Source organism: Procambarus clarkii, chromosome 61 (assembly GCF_040958095.1).
Source record: "Procambarus clarkii isolate CNS0578487 chromosome 61, FALCON_Pclarkii_2.0, whole genome shotgun sequence".
Taxonomy (NCBI): Eukaryota; Metazoa; Arthropoda; class Malacostraca; order Decapoda; family Cambaridae; genus Procambarus; species Procambarus clarkii.
In genome coordinates, this window is record NC_091210.1 from 17,205,224 (window position 1) to 17,228,923 (window position 23,700).

The 23,700-nt window shown below is 41.3% G+C and overlaps 3 protein-coding genes across 3 annotated transcripts in view; 2 read left to right on the plus strand and 1 right to left on the minus strand.

Annotated features, from left to right (window-relative positions):
* The first annotated feature begins 682 nt into the window (after nucleotides 1-682).
* LOC123774453 (uncharacterized) overlaps nucleotides 683-23,700 on the plus strand; it is a 116,686-nt gene continuing 93,668 nt past the window's right edge. Inside the window, exon 1 of the mRNA XM_069307944.1 lies at nucleotides 683-940. The gene's annotated coding sequence lies outside the window, so the exon portion shown is untranslated. The remainder of the gene's footprint in view (nucleotides 941-23,700) is intronic.
* LOC123774264 (keratin-associated protein 10-3-like) lies at nucleotides 11,303-11,761 on the minus strand. Its single transcript, XM_045768415.2, has one exon. It carries the CDS (start codon nucleotides 11,759-11,761, stop codon nucleotides 11,303-11,305), a length of 459 nt encoding a protein of 152 aa, XP_045624371.2.
* Nucleotides 13,076-13,612, plus strand: LOC123774263 (protein SPT2 homolog). The gene has a single exon (XM_045768414.2). The coding sequence runs from the start codon at nucleotides 13,076-13,078 to the stop codon at nucleotides 13,610-13,612; it is 537 nt and encodes a 178-aa protein (XP_045624370.2).

Sequence of the window (23,700 nt, forward strand, 5' to 3'; positions counted from 1 at the left end):
TCTGAATATATGTGGTGAGAGAAAACAAAACAAGAGGACACAAGTGGAAGATGAGTCCAAGGAACCCAATAAAACCTTTGTATTCAAGGCGTTGTCCACCTGTACTCTTGTGTCAACACCCGAGTAGGGAAAATAGTGATAAGAAGAGAGAGAATGAGAAAGAGAAACATAAGATGAAAATGTGTACAACCTATATCCCAAGATGTGCACAACCTATATCCCAAGATGTGCAAACCTATATCCCAAGATCTGCACAACTTATATCTCCAACTTGTGTCAATAACGAAGCTATTCTGAAGTGACAAACTAACTTTATTATCTGGTCAGTCAAAATACCTAGTCTAGACCGATGGTATAGAGATGAAAACTTTAAAATGAGAGTGAGAAAGAGAGAGAGAGAGAGAGACACACACACACACACACACACACACACACACACACACAAAGATAGAGACAGAGCGAGACACAGAGAGAGAGAGAGAGAGAGAGAGAGAGAGAGAGAGAGAGAGAGAGAGAGAGAGAGAGAGAGAGAGAGAGAGAGAGAGAGAGAGAGAGAGAGAGAGAGAGAGAGACAGAGAGAGAGAGACAGAGAGAGAGAGACAGAGAGAGAGAGAGAGAGAGAGGTGTAGCGTGGAGGCAAGGGGTGTTGGTCCGGGAGTCGTCAGTGACTGGAGGAGGGCCGCGCGTGTGGGTCGTGTGTACTAGTGGTCCGCGTTCCGCCGTGACTCTCCCGCGGTAGACTCGCGCTCTGTGTAAACCATCTCACTAACCCACATTATCAACCACATTGAAAACTCGTGACAATTTTCAGCCAATGAAATAAATTATATAAATAATAACGATAATATATGAATTAAAAGAGTACTTTCAGAACTTTGTACTTTCAGAACTTTGTGAAATGATCGACAGTCAAACTTCACGTTCGTCAATATTTTGGACGGTAAAGTGACGTATTAACTGTGCATGTGATGGGACGGTATTTGTATTTACTGAAATACATACAAAAGTATATTTATGATTATATACTATGTATTAACGAATATATGTCGCAACATACTTTTGTATTTGTATATACAAAAGTATTTTAAGTGTTAAAAGTTTTTATTTGTTACTAATTAGTTCCTTGTGCTCCTGTGACTGTTGTATACACCTGGCGACTGTTGTATACACCTGGAGACTGTCTGGTGACTGTTGCATACACCTGGCGACTGGCTGGTGACTGTTGTATAGACCTGGAGACTGATGTTTACACCTGGCGACTGTCTGGTGACTGTTGCATACACCTGGCGACTGGCTGGTGACTGTTGTATAGACCTGGAGACTGTTGTTTACACCTGGCGACTGTCTGGTGACTGTTGTATAGACCTGGAGACTGTCTGGTGACTGTTGTATACACCTGGCGACTGTTGTTTACACCTGGCGACTGGCTGGTGACTGTTGTATAGACCTGGCGACTGTTGTTTACACCTGGCGACTGGCTGGTGACTGTTGTATACACCTGGCGACTGTCTGGTTACTGTTGCATACACCTGGCGACTGTTGTTTACACCTGGCGACTGTTGCATACACCTGGTGACTGTTGTTTACACCTGGTGACTGGCTGGTGACTGTTGTATACACCTGGCGACTGTCTAATGACTGTTGTATACACCTGGCGACTGTTGTATACACCTGGTGACTTTTGTATACACCTGGCGACTGTCTGGTGACTGTTGTATACACCTGGCGACTGTCTAATGACTGTTGTATACACCTGGTGACTGTTGTTTACACCTGGTGACTGTCTGGTGACCTTTGTATACACCTGGCGACTGTCTGGTGACTGTTGTATACACCTGGCGACTGTCTAATGACTGTTGTGTACACCTGGTGACTGTTGTTTACACCTGGTGACTGGCTGGTGACTTGTATACACCTGGCGGCTAAATTATACACATTCACATATATGTATACATACGTGCACAATGACAGGCAAGCACACACCACGAAATAAAATATTTTATTTAATTAAAAAAACATAAAAAAATAAAATTCGAAATATTTCTATATACTACATCATCACAGACAGGTCAGACTACCCTCATTAACTGCCGATCATCGTTCATCCCACTAACGGTGTCAGTGCCATTCCCAAGTTAAGGACTTGGCACTAAACTAAACTTGGCTTCAATTGGTACTACGTTAACATTTAACATAGATAAGCGCAAAATATTTAACCAGGATAATGACAGTGGCAGGAACTGTAGGGAGGTACAGAAGATCAAGAGATGCAGGAGATGAAGAGATGCAGGAGATGAGGAGATGCAGGAAATGACAAGATGCATATATTTGAAAGCAGAATTACTAAAAAATCTTATGTGTCGGTATTGGCCAAGACCTAAGCAACGCACTTAAGCGAACTGGCTATTTGGGTTTATAACCAGCAAACAAAATTACTTAAACTTTGTTCTCCAAATACATTTTGTCCTATTACGGTCCAAGTTAGACTATACCGCCCAGTGCTGGTACTTCTGTTATAGAGTGGACATCGATTTCCTCTTCAAAATCCAAAACAGGATAATCAGATTGATCCCTTCTATCCGGGTGAACCCATACGAGAGGTTGAGAGGGTTGGGCTAATATACCCAGGGTAGTACAGAGCGAGGACAGACGTGCTTGAAGTCTTCTGGTTGATGAGGTCTATCAACAGGGATGACAGGGGCAAGGCCTTTGAAATTTTCAGACTTAATTAGAACCACCCCATCCTGTCAAAACCCACAACAATGTTCAGACTTAACCTGAACCATCCCATCCTACCAGAACCCCCAAAAATTTTCAGACTTACCCAGAACCACCCCCATCCTGCCAAAACCCATAACAATTTTCAGATTTAACCTGAACCATCCCATCCTACCAGAACCCACAACAATGGCTTTAAGCTGGATAAATTAAGATCAATAAGATATCTGGGAAATGAAGGTTTAGCAATAGGGAGGTAGACAAGTGGAAATAGTTACCGGCCACCATCTTTGAGATCAATGACATAGCTTGTTTCACCAATAAGCTATAATGTGTGGGGAGGGGGAAAGTGGTTAGATCAAGATTATTACCTCTGTGAATACTTATGCTTACGTTCCAATGCATAACGGGGCATTGATATTGTTGCACTGTGCTTGATCAATTCAATTTATCTAAAAAATAAATTCCGCTCCTCCCAATGTATATACCAAGTGGTTTAGTGAGTAATATGATTTGTTTATATTGTATCTCCTCCTCTCTCTTTGTTTATATGTTTCATACGTGAATTTATCTATCTTTGTCTATCTATTTTTATATATCACTGTCTCTTCATTGTTGTACTGACCAACCTGATGGATGAGTGCCTAAGCTTTTGGTGCACACCACATCATCCTGGTGCATTTCCAAGCCTCCTGATGCACTACTAAGCCTAATGGTGCACTACTAAGCCTAATGGTGCACTCCCAAGCCTCCTGGTGCACTACCCAGCCTTCTGGTGTGCTGGGCAGCATCCTGGTGCACTGTCTAGCATCCTGCTGCACTGTTTAGCATCCTGGTGCACTGTCTAGCATCCTGGTGCACTGTCTAACATCCTGGTGCACTGTCCAAAATCCTAGTACACTTTCCGGTCTCGTGGTGGATCTACCCAGCTTCCTTGTATACTGTCCACCCTCCTTGTATACTGTCCACCCTCCTTGTGTACTGTCCAGCCTCCTTGTGTACTGTCCAGCCACCTTGTGTACTGTCCAGCCTCCTTGTGTACTGTCCAGCCTTCTTGTGTACTGTCCACCCTCCTTGTGTACTGTCCAGCCTCCTTGTGTACTGTCCAGCCTCCTTGTGTACTGTCCAGCCTTCTTGTGTACTGTCCAGCCTCCTTGTGTACTGTCCAGCCACCTTGTGTACTGTCCAGCCTTCTTGTGTACTGTCCAGCCTTCTTGTGTACTGTCCAGCCTCCTTGTGTACTGTCCAGCCACCTTGTGTACTGTTCAGCCTTCTTGTGTACTGTCCAGCCTTCTTGTGTACTGTCCAGCCTCCTTGTGTACTGTCCAGCCTCCTTGTGCACTGTCCAGCCACCTTGTGTACTGTCCAGCCTCCTTGTGTACTGTCCAGCCTCCTTGTGTACTGTCCAGCCTCCCTGTGTACTGTCCAGCCTCCTTGTGTACTGTCCAGTCTTCTTGTGTACTGTCCAGCCTCCTTGTGTACTGTCCAGTCTTCTTGTGTACTGTCCAGCCTCCTTGTGTACTGTCCAGCCTCCTTGTGTACTGTCCAGCCTCCTTGTGTACTGTCCAGCCTTCTTGTGTACTGTCCAGCCTCCTGGTGCACTGTCCACCCTCCTGGTGCACTGTCCACCCTCCTGGTGCACTGTCCACCCTCCTGGTGCACTGTCCACCCTCCTGGTGTACTGTCCACCCTCCTGGTGCACTGTCCACCCTCCTGGTGCACTGTCCACCCTCCTGGTGCACTGTCCACCCTCCTGGTGCACTGTCCACCCTCCTGGTGCACTGTCCACCCTCCTGGTGTACTGTCCACCCTCCTGGTGCACTGCCCACCCTCCTGGTGTACTGTCCACCCTCCTGGTGTACTGTCCACCCTCCTGGTGCACTGTCCACCCTCCTGGTGCACTGTCCACCCTCCTGGTGCACTGTCCACCCTCCTGGTGCACTCATCACGTGCTTAGGCAGTCACGATCATCACCATTCTGCTTGCTTGAAACACAAAAATGTCGGAGATTATAGTGTGCGGGTTGAATCCAACGAGACCGTGGGTGGATTTTTAGGCTTTACCTTCGTGTTCACGCTTAGATATCTCTGCTCTCTCTGGGGCTGGATTCAGGGGGGACTTCCCACGGAAAATAAATGATATATACCATGTGTAAGGAGGCTTGGTCGAGGACCGGGCCGCGGGAAAGTTGAGCTCCAAAATCATTGCAAAGTAACTGTAAGATAACAATCAGCTTCGCCTCGTTCTCTTAATTGAGATATTAATCATGCAAGAGCTCAGTTTTTTGTGTAGGTTTTCTGTGTTATAAGATATATTAGAAAACGTAGTTGATTCTGTGATCAGGGAGAGAATCCATAGGACCTGTGATGAGGCTCTGGCGGATTTTGTCATTTATAGATTAGGTTAGTGTGGTTATTGTCTGTTGATTGTAAACAAATGTAAAAAAGTATAAAATAAAGAGGAAATTTAGAACAAAAATGCTTCAAAATAGTTGTGTAAATAAACTAAGACTAAGGAGAGAAGAACAAACACGTGAAGAAGTGGAGAAAGAAAGAAAGAATAAGTGTTTATTTTATTAAATATTTATACGATTTCCAGTTAAATCCCATTGCGTCATGCAAGTTTGTCGAATATAACCTTGCGTCACACAAGGGTGTCAAATATAGCCATGCGTCATGCAGGACTTTTGACAATAGAATTCTGTTGCTTTTGATGTTTGTTGGAGTAAGTTATTTCTGTATTATGATAGTATCAGTGGAATATATTCCTGTGCATCACCAGGAGGTCTTGAGCAGCAGTGGAATATATTCCTGTGTACCATAAGGAGGTCTTGAGTAGCAGTGGAATATATTCCTGTGCATCACCAGGAGGTCTTGAGCAGCAGTGGAATATATTCCTGTGTACCATAAGGAGGTCTTGAGTAGCAGTGGAATATATTCCTGTGTACCTTTAGGAGGTCTTGAGTAGCAGTGGAATATATTCCTGTGCCCCACCAGGAGGTCATGAGTAGCAGTGGAACATGTTCCTGTGCACCACCAGGAGGTCATGTAGTTACCTGCTATCGATCAGACCACCAGAAGGACAACAAAGTCGTTAGGGGTCTTAAGGGAGCAATCAGCTTGACTAAGGATTCATCGATGTTTAGGCGATAGATCATTGCTTGTTTGCGCGCGCGTGCGTGTGTACTTACATAGTTTTACTCACCTAGTTGTGCTTGTGGGGGTTGAGCTTTGGCTCTTCGGTCCCGCCTCTCAAACGTCACCCTACTGTTGTACAGATTCCTGAGCTTCTCGAGCTCTATCATATCTACTTTTGAAACTGTGTATGGAGTACACAGTGTGTGTGTGTGTGTGTGTGTGTGTGTGTGTGTGTGTGTGTGTGTGTGTGTGTGTGTGTGTGTGTGTGTGTGTGTATGTGTACTAGGCTAGTGTTGTTGGCGGGTGTTAAGCTTCGGGTCATTGGTCACATGTGTATATGTGAGTGTGTATGTTTGCACCTTCATACTTGTTTCTGTAGAAATATATGGGAGTGTTATTGCATATATATATAATTTTGTATCTTCCCCCTTTGTTCGTCTCCATCTCTCTCTCTTTCTTACTCTCTTTTCCTTTTTTATTCTCTTCTCTTTACGGATTTTCACTCTCATTCATTCTCTTTCTCACTTTGTTGGAAGATCAATCTAGAGCACAATGATTAGAGTTTATTAATTAAATGATAATCCTCAATCAGTATCGTGTAATATCACGTACAATAAAGTATGAAAACTGATATCGCCTCCTTCCCTATTTAATAATCAACAGTATCCTAAAACACCGTTAGAAAAGGACTATCTGGTTAATTTGTAGCTTCTCATCTAACATGATAGGATTAAGGAACACATTTGTTTCCTGTTATTTGTTTGGTGGAAGAATTTTGTCGACCTTTAAATGGTTCTACGAAGAGAGATATTGGATAGTATTGAGCGAATCGTTGGCCGTCTTAAAGCGAATACATGAGTGATAATAATTTGTTTCCTGAATAGGAAAAATATTAAAGGAAATAACATGAATGGCCTCTAATGTAGTCTGGGAAGGTGGGATGTTTCTCTTCCGCTATTCCGTGAATGCAATCAAAGCCCACAGAGGGACCTGCTTATCAGGCTGGCGACACAAGCAGACAAGCAATTGTTTGCTAGATTGACATTCTAAGTCGTATTGACATTTCAGGATAGACCATTGAAGGGAAAACATGACAGATCGGACGGACCAAATATCCATCAATTGGACCAAGCGAATCAGTTGAGAACATAATTATGTAATAACTAGATAAGATATCATGTGATTCGCATATTTTGCTCTCGCTCTCCCCCTATTCCCCTATGTTTCCCGCTTTGCTCTCTCTCTCCGTCTCCCACAATCAACACCCTCGTCACCCTACCCTCTCTTCGCTCCTATCATCTCACCTCTCACCCTTCTCTTCCCCTCCTTTCCTCTTCCCCTTCCTACTTCCTCTTCTGCACTCTTCCCTCTCTCAAGTTTTGCCTTCCCCTTCTTCCCCCAATCCGCATTTTTCCCACTCACCTCAAACATCTCCCATTCTCTCTCTCATTCTCTCCTATTTCTTTTCCTTCCATTCTCTCCATCTATGTTTCCTATTCTCTCTTTCTCGATCTGTACCTCAATCTCTCTCTGTCTCAGGAAATGCAATACTGTAATCTAAACAAATTCCAAATTTTCGAGCTAACCATAAAAATCAGGTGCGGGTAAACGGCGAGAGCATGCATATAAGCTACGGAAAATACAATTTCTGATTTTACTTCAGAGTTAGTGACAATAGTAAAGGGGGGGGGTTACTGATGCTTATACTTCTTAAAGCATGGCACTTGGGCCAACCTCGACTGGTCTTTAACTTCTATATCTGTTAGTTTTCAAGATATAAAGATGGTTGAGACTAGCTCCAAGTATCTTGCCTCTAACTTTGGACAACCAGACAAACTGACAGATATTCTATGTTATAGGAATGGATGATTGTTACTTTATCAAGATTTTATTAATATCACAAAATGCATGCATATTTCCTTTTAATATAAGTTCCACACCTACAAAACAAAATGCTTGGATCACACCAACATGCTCAGACCTCACCAACATGCTCAGACCAGACCAACATGGTCAGACCACTCCAACATACTCAGATCACACCAACATACTCAGACCACACCAACATACTCAGACCACACCAACATGGTCAGACCACACCAACATGCTCAGACCACACCGCCATGCTCAGACCACACCAACATGTTCAAACCTCACCAACATGCTCAGACCACACCAACATGCTGAGACCACACCAACATACTCAGACCACACCAACATGCTGAGACCTCACTAACATGCTGAGACCACACCAACATGCTGAGACCTCACCAACATGCTGACACCACACCAACGTGCTCAGACTACACCAACATGCTCAGACCACACCAACATGCTCAGACCACACCAACATGCTCAGACCTCACCAACATGCTCAGACCACACCAACATGCTCAGACCACACCAACATGCTCAGACCACACCAACATGCTCACACCACACCAACATGCTCACACCACACCAACATGCTCACACCACACCAACATGCTCAGACCACACTAACATGCTCAGACCACACCAACATGCTCAGACCACACTAACATGCTCAGACCACACCAACATGCTTAGACCTCACCAACATGCTGAGACCACACCAATATGCTGAGACCACACCAACATGGTCAGACCACACCAACATGCTGAGACCACACCAACATGGTCAGACCACACCAACATGATCAGACCACACCAACATGCTCAGACCACACCAACATGGTCAGACCACACCAACATGCTCAGACCACGCTCACTTGAATTTGGCTCTTTGAATTATATTTACTGGATGTGAGACGTGCGATATATCAAGCTTTAATGTTTTAAATAACAACAGAGAATTTACATTTAAACAGCAATGGCAAAATCTTTTCCTCTCTCTGATATGGCTACCCATTTTCTAAATTAAAAGTTAACCTTTTAAGAAAATAACTACCAGAAGAAAAGAAGAAGAGAAAACAATCAAAAGAAAAATAGCCAGATAAAAGAATATAAATGGGGGGTCAGATAGGGGACGTAAATAGTGACGAATGAAATAAAAAATGGCGGAGGGAGCAAATATAAAGATTAATTAGGCGTTATGGACGTGGCATGTTTAGGCAACCTGTCCTCTTATAAATAACGTCGCTTTAGGCCGTTTGCCCGTATGGCCGTAAGTGGACGTAATTTGAAAATGAAAATAAATTTGAGATTTTTTTCAACAACAATTTAGCTAAGGGTCCTCTAATACGTTAGGTGGGCAGGAAATTCTCATAAAGTTTCAAAATGTTATGAAAAACGTTAATTGTAAGTTTCCTCTCCTAACCTTTCCGAGTAAGCCGGATGACTCAAACAGAAAACGGGACAGAACGTCACTTTCGTGAGCCGATTTCAATTCAAATTATGTCCACTTTGGTCATAGCGCGCATACGAGCCAAAAGCGATGTTACTTTTAGGAGGACTGGTTGGTTTACGAACGTCTTATATCTTCTATGATCTTCGCGATCCGGTCTTGCTGTTACTCGCCTGGTGGGTAGAATGAAAAGTTCCGAAATTTGCGTATTTATAATGGGTTGTTCTGTTTGAATGTAGATTGCTTCAAGAATGTAAAATCTTCTTGCATCGTGGGTTTTGTCTATTATACAAAAGTGTTTGTATTCAACATTTCTCTTGTTAGGGGTGATGTCATGGGCTTGTCTCCGTGATTTTTAGGGGCACCTTAACATATATATATATATATATATATATATATATATATATATATATATATATATATATATATATATATATATATATATATATATATATATATATATATGTCGTACCTAGTAGCCAGAATGTACTTCTGAGCCTACTATGCATGGCCCGATTTGCCTAATAAGCCAAGTTTTTATGAATTAATTGTTTTTCGACTACCTAACCTAACTTTTTCAGCTACCTAACCTAACCTAACCTATTAAGATAGGTTAGGTTAGGTTAGGTAGGGTTGGTTAGGTTCGGTCATATATCTACGTTAATTTTAACTCCAATAAAAAATAATTGACCTCATACATATTGAAATGGGTAGCTTTATCATTTCATAAGAAAAAAATTACAGAAAATATAATAATTCAGGAAAACTTGGCTTATTAGGCAAATCGGGCCTTGCATAGTAGGCTGAGAAGTGCGTTCTGGCTACTAGGTACGACATATATATATATATATATATGTCGTACCTAGTAGCCAGAACTCACTTCTCAGCCTACTATTCAAGGCCCGATTTGCCTAATAAGCCAAGTTTTCCTGAATTAATATATTTACTATAATTTTTTTCTTATGAAATGATAAAGCTACCCTTTTCACTATGTATGAGGTCAATTTTTTTTTATTGGAGTTAAAATTAACGTAGATATATGACCGAACCTAACCAACCCTACCTAACCTAACTTAACCTATATATATAGGTAAGGTTAGGTTAGGTAGCCAAAAAAAGCTAGGTTAGGTTAGGTTAGGTAGGTTAGGTAGACGAAAAAACATTAATTCATGAAAACTTGGCTTATTAGGCAAATCGGGCCTTGCATAGTAGGCTGAGAAGTGAGTTCTGGCTACTAGGTACGACATATATATATATATATATATATATATATATATATATATATATATATATATATATATATATATATATATATATATATATATATATATATATATATATATATATATATATGTATATATATATATGTATATATATGTATATATATATGTATATATATATATATATATATATATATATATGTACATATATATAAAAATTCGATACGATAATACAAAATAAATAAAAAAATTCCAAGTTTTCGAAGTGACGTTGGAGGCTGTATGTCAGGCCTCGGGCGAGTAAAAAATGTAAATCCTGACGAAGTATCACAAGTGAATGATAGAAAAACGAGGCACAGTGGAGGAGGCTGAGGGAGGGGGTGAGAGGGAGGGGGTGAGAGGGAGGGGGAGAAAGGGAGGGGGAGAGAGGGAGGGAGTGAATGAGGGAGGTGGAAGAGACGCGGAAGAGAGAAAAAGGCTAACATGGGAGGGATAAGAGGAGCTGATGCATGAAAGAGTGATTTTAAAGAAGAAAATAAAGCACAGAATTTAGAGTTGAGAGTACAAGTGAAGTGGAGAGGACAGACGATCTGCAACGTGTCGTGTTTAACAGAGAACTCAATAATTGAAAAAGGGATTGAGGGAGATGGGAAAGTCGCGACAATGTTGAACGAAGCTGTGTTAGAAGCAGTATTAGGAGAGCGAGGCGTGAGTTGTTAAAGTATAAAGCCTTGCACCAGGAGACAGGTATAAGGCAGGACGCGGACACAGAGAGAGAGAGGAAGAGATGAGTAAGAAAGGAAGAATAAGGCAGGTGAAAATGTATGGAGAGAGGATTGAGCAGAGTCACCTGGCTCCAGCTGAGCGCGAGAGGCAGCAGCTGACTCGGAACCAACTGCCACTTAACCGGTGTGATAGTGCCATATCCAGTGCTTCTCTACTGGCAAGATGGTGCCACAGCCAGTGCCACGGAACCGGTAAAATAGTGCTTCATGGCCAGGGCAACTGAACCTGCAAGCAGTGCCATTGTCAGTGCCGCTGAGCTGGTAAGATGGTGATAGAACCAGTGCCACTGAAAATGATGGTGACATAACCAGTGCTACTGAACAATATGGTGCCATAGCCAGTGGAACTGAACAATATGGTGCCATAGCCAGTGCCACTGAACATGATGGTGCCATAGCCAGTGGAACTGAACAATATGGTGCCATAGCCAGTGGAACTGAACAATATGGTGCCATAGCCAGTGCCACTGAACATGATGGTGCCATAGCCAGTGCCACTGAACATAATGGTGACATAGCCAGTGCCACTGAACATGATGGTGCCATAGCCAGTGCCACTGAAAATGATGGTACCATAGTATCGGGGGGTGTTAGGGACTTTTACAAAGAACTGGTTATTGAACCAATTAAATACTTGCTTACCGACGGACAGAGACCTACTCCCAGATAAAAATAGGACCGATCACGGCCATCACGCTTCTGCTGCCGTCAGTAGACCAGTAATGGTCACAAAAGTGCTTGCAATTATTTCTTAGATCACGCCGTGACTCCCCCACACTCGTCTTGTTATGGGTTCACACTGGACGGGTCCCACACTGAAATCAGCCTGGGCCGGCTGCATGGGGGCTCTGCCCCCTGAATCGCCCACTGACCTCCAGTGAGTGAGGATGCACTGCTCCTCTCTCCTGCATGTCCACGTATCTCTAGATCCTTATATCAGCGTACTGTCTCAATAAATTATCTATTCCACATTCACATACGTTCCCTATGATCGCTGGGCACACGTTCAAGCACCGGCAAACCATATATCCACTGATAAAATGTGCTTATCGCCGAATTCATGACGTTAGAGCGCTCACGTCCTGAATTCGATATTACGATATTCCGACATTCGGAATTTGATGGTGACCGACACACCGGTCACCATCCGGCGCTCCAAGATGGCGTCACTCTTGGACATCCAACAAAGTCACTTTATGACTGCCTCTCCCAGCATTTCTGTTCTTGACTTGAGCACAGAAAGTCGCCTGGCAGGCTCCACACAGAAATACCTGGTTACTCTCATCCACTCGAGGACATAACACTTTAGACCTCCAAAGAGCCACGACGACCACCGTGCTTCAGGCCGTCTCTAATGCTACATAATCACTGAGAAATGACGTACGTCGCGTCCTCGGCAGCTTCCTCACCAGTTATACCCTGCAGCCATCACTCAGACATCTTATGAACCGTATTCGTCTATATTCTCTGGATACAGTGATGCACGTCCATTCCTGATGACTGTGGCAACTCAAGTAACGTTACGATGTCCGCCAGCGTCACGTCTCAAAATGTCAAAATATTCTTCCCAATTTCATAAGATGCTCATCCTCTGATTGTACTCTTTTAAGTCACTCACTGACGTTTACTTAATAAATTTCCTCCCTCTCCTCTGGCATCTTAATCTATGGACGAGTGTGCAGAATAACTCTCCCCTGGCAGACTCGTCAGGGTTATAACAATAGTCAGTGTCGCTGAAGAAGATGGTGATATAGCCAATGCCACTGAACAGGATGGAGGCATAGCCAATGCTACACAATCAGGAAAATTTGGCCCTAGCCTGTGCCATAAACCAATTAGATGGTGCCATAGCCAGTGGTGCTCGAGAATGCAAATTAGGCATTTACCCAAATGTATGTTCGCACGAGAGCTTTCAAGACAGCTCTTATTGGAAATTGTACAGCTTTTGAGGGTGAGGCAGATTGTGCAGCTGTCTCAGGTGAGGCAGATGGTGCAGCTGTCTCAGGGGTGGTAGATGGTACAGCTGTCTCAGGGGAACCAGATGGTGCAGCTGTCTCAGGGAAGGCAGATAGTGCAGCTGTCTCAGGTGAGGCAGATAGTGCAGCTGTCTCAGGGGAGCCAGATGGTGCAGCTGTCTCAGGGAAGGCAGATTGTGCAGCTGTCTCAGGTGAGGCAGATAGTGCAGCTGTCTCAGGGCTGGTAGATGGTACAGCTGTCTCAGGGCTGGTAGATGGTACAGCTGTCTCAGAGGAGCCAGATGGTGCAGCTGTCTCAGGGAAAGCAGATGATGCAGTGTCTCAGGGGAGGCAGATGGCGCAGCTGTCTCAGAGGAGCCAGATGGTGCAGCTGTCTCAGGGAAGGCAGATGGTGCAGCTGTCTCAAGGGAAACAGCTGGAGCAGCTCCCCGAAGGTGACAAACGAGAATGACTCACTATCAACCAAGGACACATGCAATACATCGAAGCAAGAGAGATAACATAAATTAATTAAATGATATAATACAGGGATCAACATCGGCTAAAACGATGCTAATAATGTTGTTTAATGAAGATAATATTTTGCCTTCTTGGAATGTGACGTTATTGCTTTCTTCTACATTTTTCTATAGCTCTGTATTTATGTATTTGTGTGTTTATTCATCTATGCATCCTTATTAATATATATATATATATATATATATATATATATATATATATATATATATATATATATATATATATATATATATATATATATGTAAGTGTGTGTGTGTGTGTGTGTGTGTGTGTGTGTGTGTGTGTGTGTGTGTGTGTGTGTGTGTGTGTGTGTGTGTGTGTGTGTGTGTGTGTGTGTGTGTGTGTGTGTGTGTGTGTGTGTGTGTGTGTGTGTGTGTGTGTTTATAAATCTCGCTCTGTTTATATCAATCTCACTGTCCATCTCTCTATGTGTCTAAATATTTATCTGTCTATATCTCTCTCAGTATATTCCTCTGTCTAAATATATTTCTGTCTATTTGTTTGTCATATTCGTTTCTCATATATCTGATATTTCTGTAAATATCTACCATCTCTTTGTATATATATGTCAATATCTCCCACATCTCTGTTAATATTTATCTATCTATATACCCTTGTCTATATCTTAGTCTGCATCTTTACCTATATCTCGATCTCTGTCCCTTGCTTTCCTCTCGCCATCTCTTTCCTATGCCGCAGGTGATCTCAGATTCACCACCATGCAGCATCTTCAATTTCCATACAAACTGCTAAAAGTGTTTCGGAAAGTTGTTTGTCGCGACCTCCTGAGATCGGCTGTAAATATTTACGTTTTCTAGTCTGGCGCCAAAAATATGATATATATTCTAATAAGCCAGATATCACAGCTCTCTCCTATGCTGCAAAACATACAACAGAAAAACAAACTCTCTATACCAGCTATATCATTTAACCAAGCTTTCTATACCTGTATGTAATACTTATAAATAGTAGCTAATATTTTAAAATTATAATAATTAAATATTCTTACAATCATAATTAAAATGGTGGTAAGATCAATTATCCTGAGGTTTAGACATGTAATTCGCTTTATGGTCGAAATATTGACCCTCTCTAGGATGCAACTCCACAACAGTTGTTTAACTGCTAGGTGAATAGATGCGTCAGGTTAAAAGAAACGGGTTCATCCATTTCTGTGCCGACCGGGAATGGAAACCAGGATCCCTGATGGTGAGTGGGATACGAATCTAACTGTACAATGATAAAAGTATGTGTGTGTGTTTACACTGAATAACAAAAGTAAAAATATTTTGTATGAAATAATTATGTTCAATGCTAATTAGTGTAGCTCTAATTATTAACGATGAAAACAACGATTATGAAAACTTTATAATTTTATAATGATCAATTAGCAAGTTGAATGATCAACACATTAAAGGAGAGGTAGTTGAAGGAACAAAAAAACTTAATTTGAGAATAAATTAAGTTTTTTATACAAATCTTTAAATATTTTTTAAATTACTTATTTCGTTTTTAAATGAAATCAGTTTTTCAAGAAAGACACTTGATATTACTAAAGATATTCATCAAATTTATTTATCTAAATAGAAATGTAAAGGACCCTTAGCCTCGTAGGAAACCACACATAACGCAGGCGATGAGTCACAATAACGTTGCTAAATTATGTTGACCAGACCACACACTAGAAGGTGAAGGGACGACCTTCCCTATATATATATCTCGACTTGAGAATGGTCCAGGACGGGCTGAAACGTAGTTGTCCCTTCACCTTCTTGTGTATGGTCTGGTTAACACACATAACGCATTAGAGAGAATGTTTGGGTCCCCTCCAATACAGTTTCTTTGTGCTTTTCTCTTACCACCCCCTTCCTTATGATTTTTTTTGCTTTATTGTGTATACATAAAGGTTACAAGATGTATATTGGTTGATGCAAAGAGTGTTCAAAGGTTGTGGATCTCCTGAAGCTCATCCGCTTCCGAACAGGAACCGAGGATGCAGCAGGCGTTTCCCCTCTGGATCGACACACTGAGACTTAAAACTGGCAGCTCTTGGGTCTCTGGTGACGTCAATGAGCTTGGAGCGTAAATCCTTGAGAAATCCCAAGGCACTCTTGCCCCAGGGGCCATGCGTCTAAGGCGCTATGGGAACAAAGGCGTATTGACCTTCCAGTCGCCTGTATTTGAGTGATTTTGCTATTTCACCAGTGGTTGGCCGTCCCACCTGCTAGATCAGCACCGAAGTGTACATAGGTGTCAGCCAGGGTGGATACACATGTGTAGTCCCACACCAACTGTCTACCCTCCTTCCAGGAGTGTATGGTGATGCCATTCGAGTGAAATGCGGGTAAATCTGGATTTTGGTCCCCTAAGTTGCGTGGTTCTCTCACCGCAGGGCACTGAGCTGAGGCGAGACTTCTCTTGATGATGCCATTGACCTCGTTGTGTCTTGTATGCCAGCCCTTTGTGCTTCCGCAATGCAATCCATGCAGTCCATATTGGTCTGCTTCCACCCTGTTGCAAATACACTTGTATTCAGTGTGAATTGGAGCACCAAGGCGGAGAGCCACTGCTACACGAAGGGATTCTGGATCTAGACGCGTTCCTATTGCTAACATGGGTACTGCCAGGAGGAAGTCTCCTGCATGGGGGGCTTACACTGCTCTGAGGTGGGCTTTCTCTTTGTCTGATGTTGAGGCGCTGAGCATGGCCTCACTCTTTTTTCTACTAGTGGGTGGTCCCAGCTGGACTGTTTGTATTTTTATGATGGTTCTATGATGGGTGCTGAGGCTGCAAGAGCTTCCCACTGATTTGAACATTCAGTGAAAGCAGGATAGTGTATTCCTGCTGAATTACTGAGGAGTTCAGGTAGGATATCTCTTACGAAATCGTGCGACGCATGGGAGGAGGAAAGGAAGGCTGGTAGAACAATCTGGGAGGCTGTGCGGACACCAAGGCCGCCGAGTCTTACAGGGAGGGTTGCTTGCTCCCACTGAGAGTCGTCCAATGGCAGGTTCAGGACTATCACCAGCATGGACCTCAGAAGGGTATAATACACATTTAATTTTGGGCTGTTGTTGGACGGGGAACATCTCAGAAAGTAAGTCAACTTAGGGAGAGATAGGCATCTTGTGAGGAGAAAGAGAGCATTATGGGCATCGATCTTGTCAACCCTGTCCAGCATTCTCCTTAGATTAGTGATTTTTTCATCCAGGACCTCCTCGATTGCCTGCGGGCCAATGGGGGCACTCAGGAGGGTGCAGTCAGATTTCAATTTCAATTTCGAGATTCAATCCCAACAGTTGTCTTGCTCCCTTGTACCTATTTACAGCTCAGTGAACAAAGTCTTCAGGTGAAAGAAATCGTGCTAAACCATTTCTGTCCCACCTGAGGATTGAAACAAGAAACTTAGATTGTGAGTCGAAGATGAAGGCCATTGTACTTACTTACTTACGGTAGGTTCATAACCAAACAATTAGTGCATGTCTACCAGGTGACCGGGGAGGATCCGTTTGTTTACTTGGCAGAGGGGGAGGGGGAGGGAGGAGGGAATTTTCAGGGGAAAGCGCCAAGCCATTAGGACTATATAGCACTTGGAAGAAGTCAGGATAAGGATTTGGGATTGGACGGGGGAAAGGAATGGTTAGTTGCTTGTTTTCTTGTTTGATCCCACTCTGCTACTAAGGCAAACAGAGTCCATGATGAATAGTTCTGTTGACGCGTCTTTATTCTCCATTAACGGAAAAAAAATTACAATTATGAAATAATTAAATCGTTCCAGTACCACGTTATGTGACGGAGACGTTTTGTACGCTGAAGAAGCTTTCATCTTCTCCTTTCTTCTTAAAAGAGGTAAAAAAATATGGTAAAACCTTAATCTCATCTGAGTACGTTTGCTCTTCGTTTAAAACGTATATTCTTTTCCTAAAGTAATACGTCTTTCCTATCGGAAAACTTACCCTACCTTTTTATAATTCTTCCCACTTTTCCTATTCCCTTCCATTTTTTCCTATTCCCTTCAATTTTCCCTTTTGCTTTTCCTTTCCGTATCCTTTACCTTGTCTGTTTCGAAACCTATATTTCTTTCTTGTCTTCTTTTCTCTTCTTTACTTCTATTCCCTTCTCCTTCCGTTTCAACATTCCCTTTCCTTTATCCTCTTCCCTTCATCTCTTCTCTTCCGTGTCCCCTATCCCTCTCTATTCGTCACGGCTTTTCCCATCTCTTTTTCCCTCCCTGACCAGCTGTCACACAATATCTGATGAAAGGTTCAACATTCATATCACACACGAACCCTCTCAAGGGAGTATGTACCTTTCCTGCGTGTTGCACAGTGGCAAGTTCTCATACAAAATCACAGATCGCTACAAAAATGACTCTCAAGAGATAACAAATAGTGTATTATCATTATAAATCTGCAAATACTCTCGTTGATGTAAGATACATTTCTGCATGATTCTTTTCAGTGTTCAGACGCGTATTATTTTAGCTAGAAAACAAGTTAATAATACTTTAATACGTTATTAAAATAATACTTACTCTGGGCCAAGTGAGAGACAAATATGTGGGCTGGATATTTGTATTGAATGAGGGAGGGGCAGGTAGGTTTGGAAAGGGAATAACTGAAAGAGAAAAGATAGAAGGGAAAGTGAAATGTTGTAGAGAGGAGTGGAACGGTGGATTGTGGACTACCTAAAAAGTGACAAAAGACGTTGGTGTGGAATTAGCAGAATTAAATGTGAAAGGTGGATAGGTTGAAAGTTACCAGTATTCAAAAAACCTATTCAAATTCAGGCTTGGGGAAATAGGTAATGATTCGTAACTATTGGGTGGAAAGTGTAGTGAAATCGTGTAACGATGCTAGGAAGGCAAAAGTTTCAGGTATGAGATACAAGGAAGAGTGAGAGACGAGACTACGTATTTTGACTTGTCAAGAGCAAGCTGCTGAATGTGACAGGGAGAAAATGTTCTGGAGGTTGCAGTAAAGGATAGGAGCGAGACTGAGAAAGGGTAAGAAAGAAGAAATTAATGTGAAACGGATAAAGAATAAGCAGCAGAGTAGGAAGGTATGAAGAATAGAGTGGAAAAGGAGAATCAGAGAATAGAGAGAATTTAGATAGAAATGGAGAAGAAAATGGACAGATCTGTTGTGGCTACTGAACGAATATAAATATTCAGGAACAAAGATTTTCAAAACTGTATATGGTTGTTTTCTCTTCTTGTATATATTCTTTGAGAAACAATTGTGTCCTGTAATAAAGCAATGCACAGTACTTCGAAAACAAAAATGGAAATCGCATATTAAGGCATAAATTCATAACATCCACGTATTTAGCTGTTCACTGCGCAACAGCAAAGGTGAATGTACGTATGAATATTCATTTTCAAACACAGCCAAAATACACACTATTCGCAGGGAGCGTTGTGCTGTACATCACCGGAAACCGTCAACAAGATGAGGTTTTGGGGGAGCTCCCCTTCACGATGGTAGGCATCATTCACCCAGTTTTTACAGTGTCAGCTTGTGTTCGGACGGTCTCCCTAAGCTTAAACAAACTCTACCTAAAATCAATCAATCTGTTTCACACGATAACCAATCATTTTCAACAGTTTAAATATGTTTTTCGCAAAGTAACATTTGGAAAATTCGTGACTATATATATGTCCAATATTTTAACAATGGTTATACCTCTACACATTATTCTTTAACACCGAGAATGATGTTAAATGTATGGTTAACAAAAAGAGGCCTGACAGCTGAGTGGACAGCGCTTCGGATTTGAAGTCCTGAGGTTCCGAGTTCAATCCCCGGTGGAGGCGGAAACAAATGGGCAGAGTTTCTTTCACCCTGATTCTACTGTTCACCTAGTAGTAAACAGATACCTGGGAGTAGACAGCTGCTGCGGGCTGCTTCCTGGGGATGTGTAACAAAAAGGAGGCCTGGTCGAGGACCTAGCCGCGGGGACGCTAAGTCCCGAAAACATCTCAAGACAGAATCAAAATCAAATCATCATTTAAAGAAGATGGTCACAACTACAATAATTGTCTACAACACAGAAGGCCGTACAATTCCATATACAAATTATTTTTCGGTCAATTTTTTTAACCAACACTGCTTCAACAATAATTCCTTACTGGCTTACAGAATAATTAATAACTTTATACATTTATAATTCTGAGAAATAAAACTGAATCTTCAATTCCTGGAGCCTTATCATTATTCACCGCTGTATAAGGTATCCTGATCCCTTCCAAGTGCTATATAGTCGTATTGGCTTGACTCTTTCTCCTGATAGTTCCATTCCATACACTAGAACTGTGTATGGGTCTCGAACCAGAGCCATGAAGCATGTAATAACACTAGAAACCTATACACAGAGAAATCATATTAACGTGATATATCAATGAACAAATCCACTGGAGTCCTGGTGAGGGTTCGAAGCTATGTGCTCTGGTTTTCTCTGATCTAGACACAGTACCGCCCAACAGGCAAGGAGGCAGGGGGGAGGAAATTATGAGAGGAAAGCGCCAAGCCATTTCGATTATATAGCAATTGGAAGGGATCAGGATAAGGATCTGGGATGGGACGGGAGGGGAAAGGAATGGTGCCCAACCACTTGTACGGTAGGGGATTGAACGCCGACCAGTATGAAGCGAGACCGTCGCTTTACCGTCCAGTTCATATGGTTGGACAACAGGCAGGGAATATAAGTCACCAACCGCACACGCAACACCCCAGCTCCGGTGCTGTAGGAAATTTAGATCTGTGAAAGCTAACACCAAATAACATATACATCCTCCACCCTTCAGCACATGATGGCTAGTTCAACCCCAGCAACAGAACCAAAGCGTTTGGTCAATGTTTCCTTTACTTGATGACTCTGTTCAGCAAGCTGTAAAATTGGTACCAGGGGGGGACAGATGTTTTGGGCTGCATTTTGGGAATGTGTATGTAATATATAGTAGGTATAACTGAGGAAATTGATCTGGAGTCAAAACATAACACATCCGACGTATTGAAAGGCGGGATACAAGAGCTAACAGCTCTATCCAGGTCGCAAAAATAGGTGAAAACATATATATGAATACATCTACACACGCACACACACACACACACACCCACACACATACACACACACACACACACACACAGCCTGCCAAATAAAAATAAGTTTGGAAGCGGAAATATAGAATTTGTAGCAAACGTTATCAGAACGCAGTAAGGCGTTGTCAGATTGTAAATAACATGATTTAAGTTCCTTGCCAACATGTACTATTTTTCCCAGGAGCACCGTCCACAGACCACGGAAAGCAAGCGAATACCAGTTTAACCAACTTTATCAGATCGTAGACTCTTCAATTTTTAATAAAAAAAAGCTGTAACCTATGCATAATTTATTAACAAAGCTGAGGACAGTATGTCTTTATCAACAACCTGATTATCATTATCCTCACTACAATAAATATACAAGTATTTCCCACACAATATTTTCAGTTAAAAAAATTCCTTTCTAGGAATAGATATTTGCATGACCTAATTTAATGGAAAGATTATGTTTTCTGAAGTTACTTAGAAGTATTATTGTAAAAACAAAATAAAAAAAGACAAACTGTTCGAGGTTCTATATACCTGGAAAGCAATATGCAAATGGCTCTAGGGATATTAAAATTCTTGAAATATGGACCCGCAATATTTCTCTGAGATTTTTGAAAGATGTTGGTGACCACCAAATCTCATATGTTGGATAAAGCACGAACACGAGAATATCTCAGGAAACCATATAATATATTATGAGCTGTCTTAATAATTTATTTGAGGTTGTACGTGTGAACTTGGAAATGGATGAGTTTGGAGGAAAACCTGAATTTTTAGATGTTTACCCAAACGTAGCTCAGATGATGACTGCTTATTGTGAACCTTTTGAGTAGTGAAAATTGTGTAAAGTGGGAGTCTTGCTGATTTAGTATAAACAATATTCACTATTATATATAGTGATAATCTTGGGTGGTGGAAATAGTGAGTAATGAGTAACCACTAGGATCGTAGTTAGTCAAGTTGTATCCTGCCAATGAGCGTGTTAAGGTGTAGACCTTGTTAACTCTGACTAAGAGCCCTGTTATATGGGAAAAGTGTCTAAAAAGTGGGTTGAGTGTCTAAAAAGTTATAAACTTCAGCTACTGGAACAGGGTAGTCTGTGCATTATATATATTATATATATATATATATATATATATATATATATATATATATATATATATATATATATATATATATATATATATATATATATATGTCCGACTTCGTAAACTCTAAAAAGCAGAGCGTGATGCGTACAGAAAAGCTCAGCAGACTTTTTTTGATGTATAAAAGGGTGAGTTTCTGTGGTTCAGGAAGATAGCAAGCGACACAAGAAGCAGTAAATCAAATGCTTGGAAAGTTGCGATGGAAGTTTTCTTTTATCAAGAGTTTATGAAACGTGCATCACGAAGATATACTTCACGGCCTGCGACATGAAAAAATAATCATTGTTAGAGTCTTCTTTTACATATATATATATATATATATATATATATATATATATATATATATATATATATATATATATATATATATATATATATATATATATATATAAATATATATATATATATATATATATATATATATATTTATATATATATATATATATATATATATATATATATATATATATATATATATATATATATATATATAGTTATATATATATATATATATATATATATATATATATATATATATGTATATATATATATATATATATATATATATATATATATATATATATATATATATATATATATATATATATATATATATATATATATATATATATATATATATATATATCTGTTCGTGGCAGCACAGTTTTGCGAGTAATTAGCATTGAAATTGCTTTACTGACTTCAAAAGCATTTATGCAATGTTATAACATTTATTTACGCACATATACAGTGCAACAGTGCAACATACACTCTTGTATATTCTCCCACATGCATACTTGTATTCACACACACACACACATGCACACACACCCACGCCCACACACACACCCACACACACACACACACACACACACACACACACACACACACACACACACACACACACACACACACACACACACACACACTACTATACACTCCCACATGAACACTTTCTTACACTCTCCCGCACACTTTAGAGCTTGATGCTGGAAAAAGAAGTGAACAATTGTTGTAGTAGGAGAGACGGAAGTGCAATATCTTTAAGGACGAGTGGACAGCATAGGACGAAGCTGCTGTCAAAGGGATCCAGGCTCAGATGCGGATGTTAGGGAAGACAACAATCCAAAGATGGGCGACAGGCTACTTCAGGGCTGGAAAGAAACCCATAAGCTTAGAAACTTGTTTTTTTTTTGCTTGAGTGATACCAAAAAGACAAGATTGAGGAAAAAGAGCAACTCGAGAACTCTGCAACGTACAGTGAACTCTTTTCTGTGGTGCGAACGCCAGGAAGCAGTCTGTGACATCATTATGAGAAGTTTAGCTAGAGCCAAGTGTCCAGCACAAAGAAAACCACAAATGTGTTCACCTCACAGCAGTGACAGGATACAATACAGTGTATCAGATGGTGGTGGGAGTCACAACTTTCAGGCCTCTACTTTAGACAGACATTCTATTTATTACATTATTATTATTATTTATTATTTATATTATACATATCTGTATATAAATATAAATTAAATGCGGTAACCGGTGATCCCGAGTCAATCCTGTGGCAGGTTTTCCTCAAACACAACCTCCCTATCTTCTCTTACCATCTCCCTCCTTTTCTCTCTCTACACACACACACACCGTCCCCATCTTCCCTATCGCTGTAACATTCATCAACACATACGCCCATCGCCCGTCACCCGGCTCTCTCCCTTCTCACTCATGCCCTTTCTCCTTTACGAAAGGGGAGATATCGACACCTCTCTCCTTACTCACACACATGCCCTTTC